We start from the raw sequence: 19,127 nt of genomic DNA on the forward strand, positions 1-19,127 counted from the left end.
CATGAAGTGAACAATTTTAGTGGGAGGGAGTTAATCAATTACACTAACTCCAGTACTTGATTGGTACTTTATTTTATTGATCTCGAAAAAAATAAAAGGTAAAGTTGACCTTGGCAGAATTTGAACTCAGAACACTGTGAGGTGAAAGAAAGGCTGCTAAGCATTTTGTTTGATATGTTAATAATTCTGCCAGCCTGCTGCCTTAATAACAGTAATTGTGGTACAATTTTCAGGGAGGGAAAGTTGATGACATTGACACTAGTGCTTGACTGGTACTTTATTTTATTGACCCTGAAAGGACAAAAGGCTAAGTTAACCTTGGTGGAATTTGTACTATTTCTTTACTACCCACAAGGGGCTACGCACAGAAGGGACAAACAAGGATAGACAAACAGATTAAGTCGATTATATCGACCCCAGTGCGTAACTGGTACTTATTTAATCGACCCTGAAAGGATGAAAGGCAAAGTTGGCCTTGGCGGAATTTGAACTCAGAACGTAACAGCAGATGAAACACCGCTAAGCATTTTGCCTGGCATGCTAACAATTCTGCCAGTTTGCTGCAATAATAATAATAATAATAATAATAATAATAATAATAGGCAAATAATTCTTAAGTTCCAAAATATTTAATGATTTTTGTAAAATGAGCAAATTAACGATTCTTTGTAGTTGAATGTCATTATTTGAATTAATTACTGAACAATACAATAAAATCACAATCTTTCTACCTGGTTTAAATTCTTCTTCTTTTGTTGTTTTAGAACATCCATTTGAAGATCCTAGTAATATTTATCCTGATGGCAGATTCAATCATATTCAACAAGTGCAGGAACGGCTCCGATTCTTACGGTTTGTTTTGATGACACTTCATTTAATTATTTTAATTTTTGCACAAGTTTTTAGATATTTATTAACTCACAGACACTTCACTAAAATGGTAACATATTATTGAAGTTTTTATATTTCCATTTATTAAAATATTTACTACTTGTATATGTGAGAATAAGAAGTATGAGGCTTATTGAACTTGGTTATGTTTAGCAAACACTAGTCTGCTGTGTCACTTGGATTTAAGTAACCCCTCCTTTAGGAGGTGTGACTGCTTACTGTGCCCTTAATGACTCACAAATTTCATATTCTGTTAGTCCTGGTTGTCTTCAGTTATTACTTCCAGCAACACCAAAGTTCAGCAACAAATCCACAGTTCTGTCTTTTCTAATTTTCCTCATTGCTTTATTCAGCCATCACATTCCCTGTGACTGTTATTTGCAGCAATCTCTTATAGTCTTCTCTGATGACCTCCTTGATGTCTATGGCTGCAAAACCTTATTTCTCTCTTTATGTACTGAAAATTTTCAGTACTCTGTACTCTAGAATAACACTGACACATTAAGAGTAATGAAGTTAGGCTCTATCCCTTCTCTTTTTTTCTTTTCCCCCCATCTTTTTATATCTTCCTTTTTACTCTTTTTCTCCCTTGGCATGTGCATGTACACACGCATACATGCACTCATACACACACACACACACACACTACTACTACATTGTATTGAAGAGAAGCCACAGTCCAGCTGGTGATTGTAAACCACTGACCATTGAGCTGTTTTCTTTTAGAGTCACTACTTCCCTGGAATTACTGATTATATTATTCTCTCCTGATCCAAGACTACTGTGCTTGTTTCTCTTTCCTTGCCACCATCCCTAACATTTTACCAACCCACTTGGCTCATTTTGTCCAATTCTCCTTTTCTAGAGTTGTAATTTATCTTGAACTTACCTTCCCGTTGACATTTCCCTTCCACCCAGTAAAACTGAAATTAAACATTATTTGCACTAACTCCACTAAGTTATCCTTACATCTCAATCTAAGAAGGCCTTAGATATATAAATGTTAAACAAAATGTTAAAATGTTTTTTTTTCCACATCATTTTAGCTTATCATTGTTGTGGCAGTTTTACTTTTTCTTGATTCCTGACTAAACATTTTATTCAATTCTTCTGTGAAACAGAGGTTCCTTGTAACTCTGTGTCTGTATCTGTATATTTTACTTCTCCCAACTGTTAGCAATTGAAGTTGAACTTTTATTACAGAAAGATTCATCTAATCTGGAAGGTACTTAGGAAAAGGTGATAAGCAGTGCCCTCCCCCTCTATAAGGCTAATAATAAATAAAACAGATGACTGAGGATAGAATTTCATTCATTTAATATAAAGTAACCAAACTTTGTAGAGCTACGATTTTAAACTTTTGTCCATTTTATTGAAGTGTCCTGTGAGGTTACCTACTTTGTTGTTTTTGTGGTTGTAGTTTAGTTTACTTTTTCAGTCATTTTAAATTACTTTTTATATGAAAAGCAATATTTTCAGATCCACTGTTTGTTTGTTTGTTTTTTCTTTTTGAATGCTTTATCAGTAGCAGTTAAAAATCATTTGTGACTTATGTTAAATATTTAATCTTTTTAACCCTTTTGATACCCCATTTCTATTGAAATACACTGACTATGTTTCAGTTAATTTTTGAAATAAGGAAGGATGGAGTAAAATAACTTTATCATTATTCAGTTGGTGTCTGAAACAAATTAACATGAAATTTTGATTGCAGGTTTTAATTTCGACTATTTTAAAGCAAGAAGTTTGTATCATAGAACCAAGGCAATCTCAAGTGAATTGGTATCAAAAGGGTTAATCTAAGAAGCTTTGTGTTAAAACCTTAAGCACTTTGTTCTCTGTAATGTATTTTCCCCTCTTTTTTAAATGTATTTTTATATTTAAAGGTTTTTACTGAAAGATGGTCAACTTTGGTTATGTGAAATTCAAGCCAAGCAGGTATTATACCTTGTATGTTTTCCTTTCATTATGGTAGTATATGAAATATATAATCTTCAACCATACTTACTGAAAACTAATCTTATTAATTTGATACTACTTTGCCAACTCAGTGCACTCAACTGTTAGCAGAAAACTGGACATTTAAGACACATAGTGTAAATTAGTTGTAGAACTACTGCTGCTAACAGAGAACATGTAGTGTAGACTAAAACTTGAAACAAACATCAACCCATATTGATAAATTAACACAGAATGAGGGTATAGGGATATGTTTTTGTATAGACCCATTTGATGCTAGTTGTTTATTCATTGTTAGCATAGGATTTTATTTGGTTTTAACGTTTGGGCATTAATTTCCTCACTAAGATTGTTAATCTGGTTCTTGTATTGAATATTTGTTTGAAGCTTAAAATGGGGAAAAAAACTGCATTCTTCTTTTTAAAATTACAAATAGGTGGTGATTTAAAAATATGCACAAAACTTTGTAAGGATGAAGGAAAATAAAATTAATATAGTTGAGTGTAAGTGAAGGGGACTAGTTAATACAAATTTACCTATGACTGGTTTTGATTCCCTTTTTGTAGCAGTCAGAAAATATCACAGCATTTCTTTTATCATTAAAAAATTTAAAAAAAGAGAAAAAAAAAACTCCCACTGTACATGAAGTTAAAAATCTGAAATTTTATGATAGTCTGACATATTCTAATGCAATAGAGATAGTGGAAATATATTCTTAAATCCGCCCCGCCCCACCAATGGTCATTGACTCTTTCAAAGAGTTATTCCTTTCTGAAGGGCAACATATCAATTTTCCTGATCGTGTTTTATGTTAGGTTGGTTATTTAGTATCTTTCTGTGTTAGCCCAGCCATTCCTTACAACAATTTTCAACAATTCATCCTGGTTTGTAATCATATCCACTTAAAATTATTTTGGTTTGTAATTATATCCTTTTAAAGTTATTTTGGTTGTTGTTGAGCCTCAGGTCAGCATAGATCTAGAGTATTTTCTACCTGTTGTATAAAAATACATGTCTTGGAACAAACATCCAATGAAGAGTTACTCAAGATTTTCACTGGATAAACCCCATACTCAGCTTAGTGGGTCTGTTTCTTACTCAAGGGTATCATTTTTCAGGTTTTACATGTATGAAAATCTGGTTTTGTAGTATTGCAGTTATCTTTCCTTCAGTTTCAATTTCCAAGCTGAGGCTGAAAATTCTACTTGGTCCTTCCTACATAAAACTTTATATTTTTGTCCTTTGATCTTTACTATCTCCTGCCCCTGTAATTTTCTTTTTTGCTGCTTGATTGATAAGACCTATGATCAAAGGTATTCCAGCCATGACCATCTCGTCTTTTATTTAAACTTAGTGTTTCTAGGGCCACATAATGCCTTCTTTTTAAAGAATGTTGGTGTAATTTGAGGGAGATTTAGTTGTTATTTCTAGGAAGATGACATTATTGAAGCACCATCTTTTTAATGGCATATTGTTTTGACATTTTTCTGTTTAACCCTTTAGCATTTAAACCGGCCATATCCGGCCAAAAGTATTCTGCCTGTTTTATGTTCAAACTGGCCAGATCTGGTCTCTCACACCAACCCTACAATATCATTTTAAAAATTAACAGCTATCTCATCAAAATTTCACAGCTACAAGATAATGCAGGATTAGTTCAAAACAATGTGGATAAAAAAGGATTAATTTTGGTAGAATAATGTGAACACTAAAGGATTAAATTTTCATTTGTTTTTAAAATTTTGCTTTCTTTTTATAAGAAAATTTGAGCCTTATATTTGTAGATAAAAAGCTCTTTGGAATAAATATCCAAATTTAGTATTATTTGAATATTTTTAATTGGAACTTGTCTTATTTATTGTAGCCTTTTATAATTTGACAGTGTTAGCCACTTTATGGAGTGGAGTTGGCTATTGATTTTAGTATGTTAACAAATGCAGTGATGTCATCAAGAATAAGCCTTTCCTTATGAAAGACAGGCTGTGTTTTATAGCCCTTTAGAACTGAATTTTACTTCTGATATCCTTTTTACAGCTATCTTATTCAATTGTTGCTGCCAAATTCGATTTAAATTGAGACCAGAAATGTTATTTTTGAATTTATAGTAATCATAATTTTAATTCATTAAAGATTATTTGTTTTTATTTTTTGTTAGAAAGTTATTTTGGAAAAGAACTCCTCCCTATGTTTTGGCCTTCGCCAGTACATAATCATCATCGTTTAACGTCCGTTTCCCGCGCTAGCACGGGTTGGACGGTTCGACCGGGGTCTGGGGAGCCAGGGGCTGCCCCAGGCTCCAGTCTGGTCTGGCAGTGTTTCTACAGCTCGATGCCCTTCCTAACGCCAACCACTCCGCGAGTGTAGTGGGTGCTTTTTACGTGCCACCTGCACAGGTGCCAGAGGGGTCTGGCATCGGCCACGATCGGTTGGTGCTTTTTTATGTGCTACCGGCACAGAAGCCAGTCAAGGCGGTGCTGGCATCGGCCACGTTCGGATGGTGCTTTTTATGTGCCACCGGCACAGAAGCCATTCGAGGCAGGGTTGGCATCGGTCACGTTCGGATGGTGCTTTTTATGTGCCACTGGCACAGAAGCCAGTGGAGGCTGCACTGGCAACGGCCACGTTCGGATGGTGCTTTTTATGTGCCACCGGCACAGAAGCCAGTGGAGGCTGCACTGGCAACGGCCACGTTCGGATGGTGCTTTTTATGTGTCACCGGCACAGGTATCACAACTGCTGTTTACATTGATATTTTGGTTCGATGCACTTGACTCAACAGGTCTCCTCAAGCACAGCGAGATGTTCCGGGATCCCACGATCGGTTGGTGTGTGCCACCTGCACAGAAGCCATTCGGGGCGGGGTTGGCATCGGTCACGTTCGGATGGAGCTTTTTATGTGCCATTGGCACAGAAGCCAGTGGAGGCTGCACTGGCAACAGCCATGTTCGGATGGTGCTGGCGGGGTTGGCATCGGTCACATTCGGATGGAGCTTTTTATGTGCCACCGGCCCAGAATGGCAGATAGAATTAAACCAAAAACTAATTCCTTGCAATACTAAATTTTTAAAATGCTTCTTATAAGTAAAATGCTTTATCATGTCTTTTTCATTTTTTTTTTGTCCATAACTAAAACTGTGAAGGCGCGTGGCTTAGTGGTTAGGGTGTCAGCATCATGATCGTAAGATTGTGGTTTCGATTCCTGGACCGGGCAACACGTTGTGTTCTTGAGCAAAACACTTCATTTCATGTTGCTCCAGTCCACTCAGCTGGCAAAAATGAGTAATGCTGCGATAGACTGGCGTCCCGTCCAACTGGGGAACACATACGCCATAGAAACCGGGCCAGGCTTTAAAAGGGTGCATTTATTTATTTTTTTATAACTAAAACCAAATCTTTATTTTGTTATTAATAAACTCTTCAAAAGTCATTGTTCTTATATTTTACTCAATTGTTTCTCGTTAATGGCTTTTATTCTAATTATCTTATAACATCCCCTTCTTGTAAGCAGTATAGTTTTTCAGTGAAAGACCTTAATTTATGTTAACAAGCTTCTGTTGAACGCTTGTTCAAAACATTAGCAGCTGAGGTGACATGATATTAGCAAAGATGATTAATTTAAATGACCAGTTACTAATTTTTTTTTATTATCGTATGGGAATTTCACACTTCATGGTATTAATTTCTTTTTGTTTTCAAAATTAGATCTTTCATTACCTGATGTCATTTAGTCATGGTGTTGTAATTAGTTTTCATTACAAACTAAATTGGAATCTCTAATATCATTATTATTTTTAGAAATATCAGTAAAATTTGTGATTTAGTTACATAAAAGCTAATGCTTAATGTTAGTTAATTAATGCTTTCTTCCACTGTTGTTCTTTGAGACCAGACATACCTGCATAAGACAAAATGACTGTAGTTGAATAGTTTGTACATAAGAAATAAATTAAGAATCATATTAAACTATTATCTTAATGACTGTGCTTTGTAATAGCTTCAAAACTAATAAATTTTGTCTTTTCAGGAACCATTGTTGTATATTATCTTATTTAAATCTTTTCTTTTCAGATTTGGAAATGTTTAGCTGAAAATGCTATATATGTGGCTGACAGAGAGTCCTGCTTTAAATGGTTTGCTAAGGTAATAATCATTTATTATTATTATTATTACTAATATCAACCCTTTAGCATTCAGATTATTCTGTCAAAGGTAATGCTTATTTATCCACATGGTTTTCAATTAAAGCATTCAGATTCTTCTGCCAAATGGGCAAGACTTCTGCCCCCTCCTAACTGCCCTTTCTCTTAAATTTGTTTTTTAGACACAAACCCCACTTTTCAGCTATGGGGAATACGAATCTGCCAAAAAATTTGGCAAAAATCGGCAATTTAAAATCCACCCCCATTTCCTTCATTTTTAAACTTTTTTCAGAATTTTTTTTTCTTCAAAATATATGGGAAAATACAGAGATTGATACTGAAAAAATTTCCCAAAATGTTTTTTTAAGAAGTTTTTTTTCTTTCTAAATAAGCAGAAAAATACAGACATTATGATCCAGACAAACATTTTAAAACATTTCTGTAGTTAGGGGGAAAAAGTCAAAATTGAAGAATTTGTGAGTGGGTGGGAATTTAGCAATGCTGATTTTTGGCAATTTTCTGGAATCTCTGTACCCGAAAACGGGCTTTTGGCAAAAAAAAAAAAAAATTAAAAAATGGCAGGGTGGAGAAAATAGTGGGCGGGGATGGTAGTCTTTCTGCCAAATGTAATGCTTATTCATTCACATTGTTTTAAATTAATCATGCATTACTTTGTAGCTTTGAGATTTTGATGATGTGATCGTTTATTTTTGGAATGACATTGTAGGGCAGGTGTGAGAAGTCAGATCTGGTTGGTTTGAGTGTAATAAAAAAGAAGAGTATTTGGGTTGGATACGGCTGGTTAAAATGCTAAAGGGTTAATTGTGTATTATCTCATAGCTGTGGGATTGTGATGAGGTGACTGTTTATTTATTTAGAGAAACATTGTAGGATAGGTGTGAGAGGCCAGATAGCAGCAAACTTGTAGAATTGTTAATACATTGGACAAAGTGCTTTGTAGTATTTCTTTCAGTTCTTGAAGTTCTGAATGCAAATCTTGTTGAGTTCGACTTTACTTTGCATCCTTTCGGTGTTGCTCAAATAAAGTACCAGTCAAGTACAGGAGTCAAATATGCTGGTCTTGTGTCAGAATTTGAAACACCAGGTAGGGGCTAAGCTGGCAGAATCCTCTGAGCATTGGGAGAAATTTATGTAGTGTTTCTTTCAGTTACTTGCATACTTAGTTCAAATCCTACTGAGGTTAGCTTTGTCTTTCATCCATTTGGAGTTGATAAAATAAAGTACCAGCGGAGTACTAGGTTGAGGGTCTCAACTAAGTCCCTCTCCTCAAAACTATTGGCTTTGCACTAAAGTTTGAGACCATTATTATAATTTCTATTATTAATGGGAATAGTTCATTAACAGTGTTGAGACACACCAGCACCCATGCTGGTGACATGCTAAAGGCACCCGTGCTGGTGACACACAAAAGGTACCTGTGCTGGTGGCACAGAAAAGGCACTTGTGCTGGTAACATGTAAAGGCATCCGTGCCGGTAACATGCAAAAGGCACTTGTGCCAGTGACATGCAAAAGGTACCCATGCCGGTGACACACAAAATGCATCATGTGTGTTTTTGTATTTCTCCTCTTTAGTTGTATTTGCTGTTGTAAACATTTATTTCTTTATTGCCCACAAGGGGCTAAACATAGAGGGGACAAACAAGGACAGACAAAGGGATTAAGTCGATTACATTGACCCCAGTGCGAAACTGGTACTTTATTTATCGACCCCGTTGTTGTAAACAATGGTGTCATTGTTCATGGGGAATGTGTCATTTGCTTGCAGTCCACTACAAATGCATAACCAGGCTTCTTGAGATGTTTTGACTTGTGCATTCTTTGCAAACAAAAAGGGCTTTGTCTGAGGGTGTTGTTTGTTTCCAGTTCTCTGTGTAACAATCCTGGGCTGTTATTTAATAGATTGGGAGATTATTATTTTGTTTGAAAGAGATGCTGACATCAGGAAGGGCATTCAGTTGTAAAAAGTTCTGCCCCAATGTACTCTTGTCTGATCCATGAAAGCTTGGGAAAGATGTTAAAATGATGATGTTGAAGATGGCTTACTAAATACGATATAGTAGGTCTTAGTATAAAATTTAAAATTAAAGGCTAGAATCGTTGATTGTAGTTTTTTTTTTTTAAATACCCTTCTTTCAAGAGACGACATCATTCATCATCATCATCATCATCGTTTAACGTCCGTTTTCCGTGCTAGCACGGGTTGGACGGTTTGACCGGGGTCTGGGAAGCCAGGGGCTGCACCAGGCCCAGACTGATCTGGCAGATTTTCTACAGCTGGATGCCTTTCCTAACGCCAACCCCTCCGCGAGTGTAGTGGGTGCTTTTTACGTGCCACCTGCACAGGTGCCAGGGGGGTCCGGCATCGGCCATGATCGGTTGGAGCTTTTAACGTGCCACCGGCACGGAAGCCAGCCAAGGCGGCGCTGGCAACGGCCATGTTCAGATGGTGCTTTTTATGTGCCACCGGCACAGGAGCCAGTCGGGGCGGCGCTGGCATCGGCCACGTTCGGATGGTGCTTTTTATGTGCCACCGGTACAGAAGCCAGTCGAGTTGGCGCTGGCTATGGCCATGTTTGGATGGTGCTTTTTATGTGCCACCAGCACAGGTATCACAACTACTATTCCCATTGATATTTATTTCGATGTCCATGTTCATGTACTTCTTTTATAAATGTGATTTTAAATGAAGTTAATTTTAATGTCTACTTTCAGTTAATGGGAGAAGAACCAGATCTTGATCCTGATATTACTCGAGATTTTTTTGAGAAAAATATCCTCTTGTTAGATCCTGCTCTTCTTACAGAAAATGGAATGAAGTAAGTTATATTCCTTATTTTTTTTTGGAAACTTATACATATTGTTGTATTATTTGTGGAAGTATTTAATAATTTGTACATGGTCGTAAAGGTTTTAATCTTGGTGTTTGGAGTTTCCATTCTAAATACGTAAAATTAGCATGTATTGTTTTATATACATGGCTCTGTGGTCTCAAGATTCTTGCTTCCCAACCAAATGGTTTTGAGTTCAGGCCCACTGTGCAGCACCTTGGGCAAATATCTTCTATTAGGGCCCCAGGACAACCAAAACCTTGTGAGTGGAAACTGAAAGAAGCCTGTTGTGTGTATGTGATAATGTATGTGTGAGTGGACATGGCCTTTTGTCTCGACATCACATAATACTTGTATGGTTGTAAATGAGTGTCACAGACATGCAAGTTGTGTTATTTGTTTCCAGTTTTCTATGACAAACATGTCTGGCCTTGGTGGAAATACCACCTTGCTGGGAAATGAGTGTTGGTGACAGAAAGGGCATCCATCTGTTGAAAATTGTCCAGGGATTCCATCCGACCTCTGCAAATCAACAAACGTTGGCGTTAAAAGATATGATGATGGACTTTGGAATAAATTACATATTTTCTAGCTTGATTAGTTATAATGTGGAAATACCACCTTGCTGGGAAATGAGTGTTGGTGACAGAAAGGGCATCCATCTGTTGAAAATTTGTCTCAGTGGATTCCATCCGACCTATGCAAGCAACAAAACGTTGGCGTTAAAAGATGATGATGATGACTTTGGAATAAATTACATTATTTCTAGCTTGATTAGTTAGTAATAGACAGATATTATTTGTTATGAACTTTTAACTGGTTCATCTGTTAGCTGTCTTCCAGAAATACACATATCTTCTTCTGTTATATATCTTTTGAGAACTTGAATGATGTATTCACTCTTAATATTAACTCTTGTTACCATATTTCTGTTGAAATACAGTTCTGTTATTTCAGTTAATTTTGAAAGTAAAGAATTTAAGAAAATAACTGTCATTATTAAGCTAGAGTTTGAAATATAAACTAACTTACAATTTTGATGGAAAGTTTTAACTTTAATCATTGTAAAACATGAAATTTGTATCAGAGAACCAAGATGGTCTCAGGTTGGTACCTAAAAGGTTAAATTTTAGAAATACTAGTTTACACTGTGGCACCATGTCCTTGTATAATTGATAGTGCAAAAGATCTTATTCTAAATGTAAAGTTGTCATATGTTGAAATTATTTCCGGTTACCTATTGAAGGAAGTAAAATGTATAACAAGCACAATTCATACTTTGTTCTTTTTTTTTTATTAAAAATACTTATTAAGCGTTTACATCGAGAAGGAAAAAGAAAGTTTGATCACAACATTACTTTCTTAGTGTTGACAATACAAATCATTATCATTATCATTTAACATGGGCGAGCGGGATCGTTGCCAGAGTGGCTATCTGGCCTCCGTGCCGGTGGCATGTAAAAAACACTGTTCGAGTGTGATCGTTACCAGCATCGCCTCACTGGCACCTGTGCCAGTGGCATGTGTAAAAGATTCGAGCGAGGTCGTTGCCAGTACCACCTGACTGGCCCCGTGCCGGTGGCATGTAAAAAGCACCCACTACACAGTGGTTGGCATTAGGAAGGGCATCCAGCTGTATAAATTCTGCCAGATCAAGATTGAAGCCTGGTGCAGCCATTTGGTTCGCTAGCCCTCAGTCAAATCGTCCAACCCAAGCTAGCATGGAAAGCGAACGTTAAACGATGATGATGATGGGCCTTATCAGAAAGAGGGTCTGATAAGCTTGAGGACTGCATCGAGCTCCGTCTACTTTGACATGGTTTCTAGCTGGATACACTTCCAAATGCCAACCACTTTCCAGAGTGGGTGCTATTTTTCTGGCTCTGGCACTAGTAATGTCACCTGCAAGACAGAAAAATCTCCTTTGATTGAGTGTGAGTGTAGTAGAGGAAGCTTCATGACAGGTGTTGAAAGGCTAAATCAGGCTTGTGCAACCTGTTTTGAGGAGTGGGCCCGCTTGAGACATGGTTCATTATCAGGTGGGCAGCATTACTAAAAAAAAATTTAGAAAATGAAATTGAAGATAATTTTTTTTGTTAGGCATGCTATTCAGAAAGTTCTGTGGTTGCCCATGGCCGAGAGTTAGGAAGAAATGTGTTGTTGTAGAGGAAAGAAATACCTTGCTATCCTGTAACTATGTTGCTGAAATTAATAAAATTTAAATAAATATGAAATTGTTTTGTTGGTTGACATTTTTTTTTTTTGAAAGACAACTGGACAGTAATTATTATTTTTTTTTGTTTTGTTTTGTTTAGTTGTTATGAGAGATTCTTTAAGCATGTCAATTTGAAAGAAAACAAACTCGTAGTCAAACGAAGAGGAGGTCATATGATGAATGATCTAGAACTGATTGGTTTAGAATATTTATGGAGGGTATGTATATAATGCTGTTATAAGCCTAAGAGATTAAATTATCTTATAAGCATCTTAAAGTATGCAAAAGTTTCTTTTAAAAATTATTTTAATGAAATAATGATACACACAGTTTAATGAAATAATTATCTTTTAAAGATCGCATTTAAAAAGACAGTTTTAATTATATTGTTATGTACTGTTTTCCATGGTTTACTTCTGTAAAATTAATTCATGCTAAAACTATTAATAAGTTTCTTAACACTTAATATGACGGAAAAATTTTAAAGATTATTATTGTTTACCTTTATACTTCTTAATTTAGGATATGTTTTGATTTTTAAAAATCAGTATTTTTAATATTTACATATTTTCTTCTATTTTCAGGTAATCTTAAACAGTCCAGAAAGTGTTGCTGAGAAACCTGTTGCTCTCTTAAAGGAAATATTTACTAACCTTGGTCCTCAATTACAACAGAACCATGTAGATATTCATGAAGACTTCATTCAGACTTGTATAGACCGTCTGAAACCATCTTATGACATTGTTCGTGTGTTAGAGGATGACAAAGAGAGTAAGAATAGAGTTATGCAAGAAGCAATGCGTATGGTTCGTGTTCTCACTGTACTCAAGGAGTATGTTGCGGAATGTGATGAAGCCTATGGGGAAGAAAGATCAATATTACCTCTGGGAAGGTAGGTTTTATTTTTATGTCTTTCTCATTCTGTTTGGTTGGTTGGTAAGTTGGAGTGCAATGTTACAAGACAGTTCTTGGATTTTTCGGATCTTTACCCTTTGAACAGCAGATCGAGAAATTAATTTTTTGTAACTAAACACTTTCAAACTTTGGACACTGGCAGAATGTGTCACCTTTTACTCTTAGTGTTGTTGAGAAAAGTTTCTATTTTCAAAGTTATTTCGTGTTAAAGTTGTCGTATTTCAGTAATTTCAACCAATCAATGATGTGTAGTCAACTGAATAAAATTACTGCTGTTGTTTGTCAACAACAACTATCGGCAGTGTATATTTTGTTTGTCACTGTTATTTATGACATTGTTTGTGCATTTGTACTGGTTTTAGCTTTAGGGGGTTAGGGTTAGGGTTAAGGTTTTAGGGTTAGAGTTATGGAAAAAAAGTGAAAAATGAAGAAATTGGAGGGGTGGAGTGGGGGCAAAAAAGGTCTTTCCAAAAATTGTTGCTGAAAAACAGGAAGAAAAACTAAAAGTAGTAGAAATGCACGAATGATTATGGTGGTGCCATGAATTAAACATGTTTCAGATACACTTGTTTATTCATACAAACGTAACTGAGATGAAATATGTCATAAATAACAGTGACAAATGAAATATACACTGCCGATAGTTGTTGTTGACAAACAACAGCAGTAATTTTATTCAGCTGAATACACGTCATTGATTGGTTGAAATTACCGAAATATGACAACTTTAACACAAAATAACTTTGAAAATATAAGCTTTTCTCAAAAACACTAAGAGTAAAAGATGTTTTATAGGACACATTCTACCAGTGTAAGAAATCTGAAAGTGTTTAGTTACAAAAAAATTAATTTCTCAATCTGCCATTCAAAGAGAAAAGATTCGATTTTTCTAGATGAATGTTGATAATAAAATAGGCTAACCTCTGCAGATTAGAGTTAAAGGTTTTTCATTTTTTTCATCCTTCTGTAATTGATAAAATCTGTTCTTCATTAAATGCTGGGTTTTAATTTTTTTATAATGGATTTTTATGACAGAATATAAGTACAGGTCTGGTTGTGTGGTTAAGAAGCTTGCTTCCCAACCATATAATTATAGGTTCAGTCTCAATGTATAGCACCTTGGGCAAGTGTCTTTTATTATAGCCCTGAGCCAGCTAAAATCTTGTGAATGAATTTGTTAGACAGAAACTGAAAGAAGCCTTTCAGTTTCTGTAAAGCCTTCAGTAAAGGCGGCGAGCTGGCAGAAACGTTAGCACGCCGGGCAAAATACTTAACGGTATTTGTTGTCTTTAAGTTCTGAGTTCAATTTCCAATGAGGTTGGCTGTTGTCTTTCATCCTTCAGGGTTTCGATAAATTAAGATACCAGTTACGCACTGGGGGGTATGTATGTAATTGACCTAATTCCTTTGTCTGTCCTTGTTGTCCCCTCTATGTTTAGCCCCTGTGGGCAATAAAGAATAAGAACCACCATACAAGCATTGTTTGTTTTTCGTCTTCTGAACAACATGTCTGACTATTGGGAAATATTACCCTGCTTGGAAACGGGTGAGGGTTGGTGACAGGTTGGGCATCCAGCTGTAGAAAATCTGCCTCGCTGAATTCTCTGTTTGACCCATGGAAGCATGGAAAAGTGACCATTAAAAGGATGGTGATGATGACACTGTATTCGCTGTTGAAACAGAGATGACTTGCAACTACCTCAGAAAAAAGGATGGTGATGATGACACTGTATTCGCTGTTGAAACAGAGATGACTTGCAACTACCTCAGAAAGGCAATTTTCAAATTTATATTATATTATTCTTTCTTTTAATTACTTGTTTCAGTCATTTGACTGTGGCCATGCTGGAGCACCACCTTTAGTTAAGCAAATCAACCCCAGGACTTATTCTTTGTAAGCCTAGTACTTATTCTATCGGTCTCTTTTGCTGAACCACTATTTTACATAAGCACACCAGCATCGGTTGTGAAGCGATACTGGGGACACACACACATATATATTTGATGGGCTTCTTTCAGTTTCTGTGTACCAAATCCGTTCACAAGGCTTTGGTCGGCCTGAGGCTATAGAAGACACTTGCCCAAGGTGCCACGCAGTGGGACTGAACCCAGAACCATGTGGTCAGTAAGCAAGCTACCTACCACACAACCACTCCTGCACCTATATTCAAATTTATATCATATTTCATCATTGCGGTCATCATTTTATCATTCATTTTACAATACCTACATTGATGGTATCTCCCATTCTTCCATTCTGGCTCCATTTATTGTGTAGCCTCCCAAGTTTATAACTTATAATGGATATCTTTAATTCAACATGATTTGCTTGGAAACAGGTGAGGGTTGGCAACAAGTAGGACATTGGCTGCAGAAAATTTGCCTCAACATATTCCAGTAAGAATGGAAAAGTGGATGTTAAAATGATGACAATGCTATGTATTTTATTACTGTATTATAATATTGTAATTATTTTTGCTTTTGCAGAGCTTGTCGAGGACGCCTAGTGACATTATCTGTGAGATTTCCTAACCAAGGGAGGCATATAGAAGATCTTGATATCTGGTCCCATACCAATGACACTTTAGGTTCTGTGAGACGACAGATTTTAAACAGAGTGAAAGTTAGCAGTAGTAGCATTAAAGTTGACATGTATGTTAATGGAGAGCTTCTAGATCCTAGTGAAGATAAAAAATTGATATCACAAATTCCTCTTCGAGATAGAACTGTAAGTGGTAATCTCCTTGAAATGTTATATCTTCTTTTATGTAATTTCATTTCATGACTCTGTAATCAAAAGACATCTCATAAAAAAGAAACGAAGAAAAAATGTACAGTTGTATTTTTTTTTGTTATTGATATTTTATCTTTGGATTTAAGGGGAAATGCTGGCAAAATCATTAGCATGCCAGGCAAAATGCTTAGCAGTATTTTACTCTTTTACGTGTTTCAGTCATTTGACTGTGGCCATGCTGGAGCACCGCCTTTTTTAAGTCAAGCAAATTGACCCCAGGACTTATTCTTTGTAAGCCCAGTACTTATTCTGTCGGTCTCTTTTGCTGAACTGCTAGGTTACAGGGACGTAAACACACAGCATCGGTTGTCAAGCGATGTTGCGGGGACAAACACAGACACATACATATATATGACAGGATTCTTTCAGTTTCCGTCTACCAAATTCACTCACAAGGTTTTGGTCAGCCTGAGGCTATAGTAGAAGACACTTGCCCAAGGTGACACGCAGTGGGACTGAACCTGGAACCATGTGGTTCATAAGCAAGCTACTTACCACACAGCTACTCCTACGCCTTGTTCATCTTTATGTTCTGAGTTCAAATTCCATTGAGGTTGACTTCGCCTTTCATCCTTTTGGGGTTAGTTGAACACTGGAGTTGATGTAATCGACTCCTTTCCCCAAATTTCTGGCCTTGTGCCAAAATTGGAAACTTTAAATAAAAAGTATGAAAAGAGCAACATTTTGTGTAGAAAATGTTTCCGTAGTTGAAACGAAACAATGTATGTATATTTATGCCTGTGTATGTAAGTGTGTATATGTATTTCTGTGTCTATCTCTGTGTTTATTGTGAAGATCAGTTTGACTGGGTTTTCACAAACTTGACTCCATCACCAGTATAGAATCACACCAATTGTGAATAACAAATTGTTTAGATATCATTACTATTGTGTGTTTGCATTTATCAGTAATGAAAGAAAATTTTTTATGATTCTTATTAACATGTGAAGAAATATTTTTTTCATGAAGAAACCTCTTTTTTTTTTTTCAGGCCGTCTCGGCTAAATTGGTACAAGTTGGAAGTAATATGCCTTCCAGCCCAGACAGTAGTTCTGATAGCTCTGGAGGTTCTCCTCATAATACTTATGATGGACCTAACATAGAAGCTGAAAGCTGTCTGCCTGGTGTGGTAAGTACATTATTGACTCAATATTTGTTACGTTTACAGAAATGACTAGAAGTATCGCCCGGCGTTGCTCGGGTTTGTAAGGGAAATAACTATATAAGCATTTTTAGAGAGTTATAGCCAAAAATAGCAAAAAAAATGCATTAAAAATGGGAAAAAAAATGATGGTAAATTTTTTTTTAAATCTTTGACTCATTGTAGACATTTTTAGAGAGTTACTTTCCTTATATAATAGCGGAAAAAATGCATTAAAATGGAAAAAAATGATGGTAAATTATTTTTAAAATCGTAGACTCATCGTAGACGCGCGCTAATACCCCGAAGGACTCGATATGAATCACGACTATAAGATACCCGGTTTTGGTTAAACTGCACCGCAAAATGTGGGAGTAGTTAGGAATCTAAATCGGAGGAGACAGACACACAACTTGACTTTTATATATAAAGATTTATGAAAGAATTACTAGACAAAATTCTTCAAACTAAGCCAACCAACAGAAGACCTAGGAGTAGACTTAGAACAAGATGATTGGATAATAACCATAGTCTCTGCTGGTCATGCTTGAGAATCCAAATGGAAAGTCTAATGATGGGACCCTATGGCAGAGGTGCTTTCTAGGTTGAGAAAATGGAGATCTAGATGAATTTTGAGTTATTTGAAGATATAAAAAGTTAATGAATATATGAACTTTGAAAATTGAAAATGTCTATAATCTGTATGATATTAGTAAGTTTATTTAAAAATTGTTTTTCTAATAATAGTAACCTTAATTGTAATATTTTGTCTGATTACCAATGTACTTGTTTCTTAGTCATCAGTTTTATGTCTGTTTTGTCCACGTTGGCATGGGTTGGACAGCTGTGTTCCTTCATAACATCTCGTTACTTGCTGTGGTCTCTTGTCATCGTTTTCATGAGACTTAGCATCTTGAGATATGCAAATAATGTAGTTACCTCATTTGAAGAAGTGAGGGAGTAGCTTAAGTGATGAATGATGGGGGAGAAACAGAGGCTTACTAAGAGAAGTAGTGATTGTGTAGCTTAAGTGATGAATGATGGGGAATGAGTTGTAGAGGCTTAAAGAGTGGAGAATGATGAGTGAAGCAATGACAAAGCAGTTTATGTTGTGAATGATGTAGGGTGAGATAAAGAGTAAAGCAGTTACACGGGGGAGCTTAAGTGATGAATGATGAAGAGTGAGATGTAGCATTCAGATTTACGCTGTTAAATGTAATATTTATTTATTCACTTTATTTTGAATTAATCCTGCATAATCTTGTAGCTTCAAGATTTTGATAGTATGGTTGTTTATTGTTACAATGACATTGTAGAGAAGGGTGTGAGAAGCCAGGTCCGGCTAGTTTTGAGCATAAAACAAGTAGAATATTTGGTTCAGATATTGTCAGTTGAAATGTTAAAGAATGAAGTATTTTGTTATAGAGTAATTTAAGTGGTGAATGATGAGGAGTAAAGATGTAGAGCTTTGAGAAATTTAACAGTTTGTTAGAAATGTGGTACATGAAAATCTCAAAAGATATGCTTTGGGCAGCAGCGTGATGGTGCTAATATTATTTTTAGTGTAAATATGAGAATAATCTTCATATTAAAATTACCAATCAGTTTAACTCTGTTCTATTTTTGCTGAATGTTTCTCTTCCTCTTGTCTTTTTTCCAGCTTATGGCTCAAGTGAATCGCTACACAGGATTTCTTTTCCAACTGTCGGACTTAGGTTGTCATCTTCAGTTACCAAAATTAAGAGACACAGCTAGAGCTCTTTTAAAAATTATGTCAGCTGGTATGTTATTATTATTATTTGTATGTGTATATATTTGGAACCTTGCATATAAATTTAAAAAGAACTATTTAGGAATGTGAAGGCGCATGGCTCAGTGGTTAAAACGTGGAGCTTATGATCGTGAGGTTGTGAGCTCGAATCCCGGACCGGGCTGTGTGTTGTGTTCTTGAGCAAGACAGTTTATTTCACGTTGCTCCAGTTCACTCAGCTGTAGAAATGAGTTGCGACGTCACAGGTGCCAAGCTGTATCGGCCCCTTTGCCTTTCCCTTGGATAACATCGGTGGCATGGAGAGGGAAGGCCAGTATGCATGGGTGACTGCTGGTCTTCCATAAACAACCTTGCCCAGACGTGCCTGGGAGGGCAACTTTCTAGGTGCAATGCCATGGTCTGTGTCGTGACCGAAGGGGGTTTCAGATTTAGGAATGCATCATGCATCTTT

The 19,127-nt window shown here is 36.2% G+C and overlaps 1 protein-coding gene across 9 annotated transcripts in view; it reads left to right on the forward strand.

Annotated features, from left to right (window-relative positions):
- Positions 1 to 19,127, forward strand: part of LOC115216827 (probable ubiquitin carboxyl-terminal hydrolase FAF-X) — a 195,689-nt gene that overhangs the window by 110,041 nt on the left and 66,521 nt on the right. For 7 of the 9 annotated variants that reach the window (XM_036506287.1, XM_036506286.1, XM_036506285.1 and 4 more), the window contains 9 exons: positions 765 to 852; positions 2,778 to 2,841; positions 6,919 to 6,990; positions 9,725 to 9,828; positions 12,156 to 12,273; positions 12,640 to 12,947; positions 15,458 to 15,698; positions 16,756 to 16,893; positions 18,566 to 18,686. In XM_036506287.1, coding sequence (XP_036362180.1) covers positions 765 to 852; positions 2,778 to 2,841; positions 6,919 to 6,990; positions 9,725 to 9,828; positions 12,156 to 12,273; positions 12,640 to 12,947; positions 15,458 to 15,698; positions 16,756 to 16,893; positions 18,566 to 18,686 — 1,254 coding nt within the window. The remainder of the gene's footprint in view (positions 1 to 764; positions 853 to 2,777; positions 2,842 to 6,918; positions 6,991 to 9,724; positions 9,829 to 12,155; positions 12,274 to 12,639; positions 12,948 to 15,457; positions 15,699 to 16,755; positions 16,894 to 18,565; positions 18,687 to 19,127) is intronic. The other 2 variants (XM_036506290.1, XM_029786416.2) reach the window with 1 other exon arrangement.

The sequence above is a fragment of the Octopus sinensis genome, linkage group LG10 (assembly GCF_006345805.1).
Source record: "Octopus sinensis linkage group LG10, ASM634580v1, whole genome shotgun sequence".
Lineage (NCBI taxonomy): Eukaryota > Metazoa > Mollusca > Cephalopoda > Octopoda > Octopodidae > Octopus > Octopus sinensis.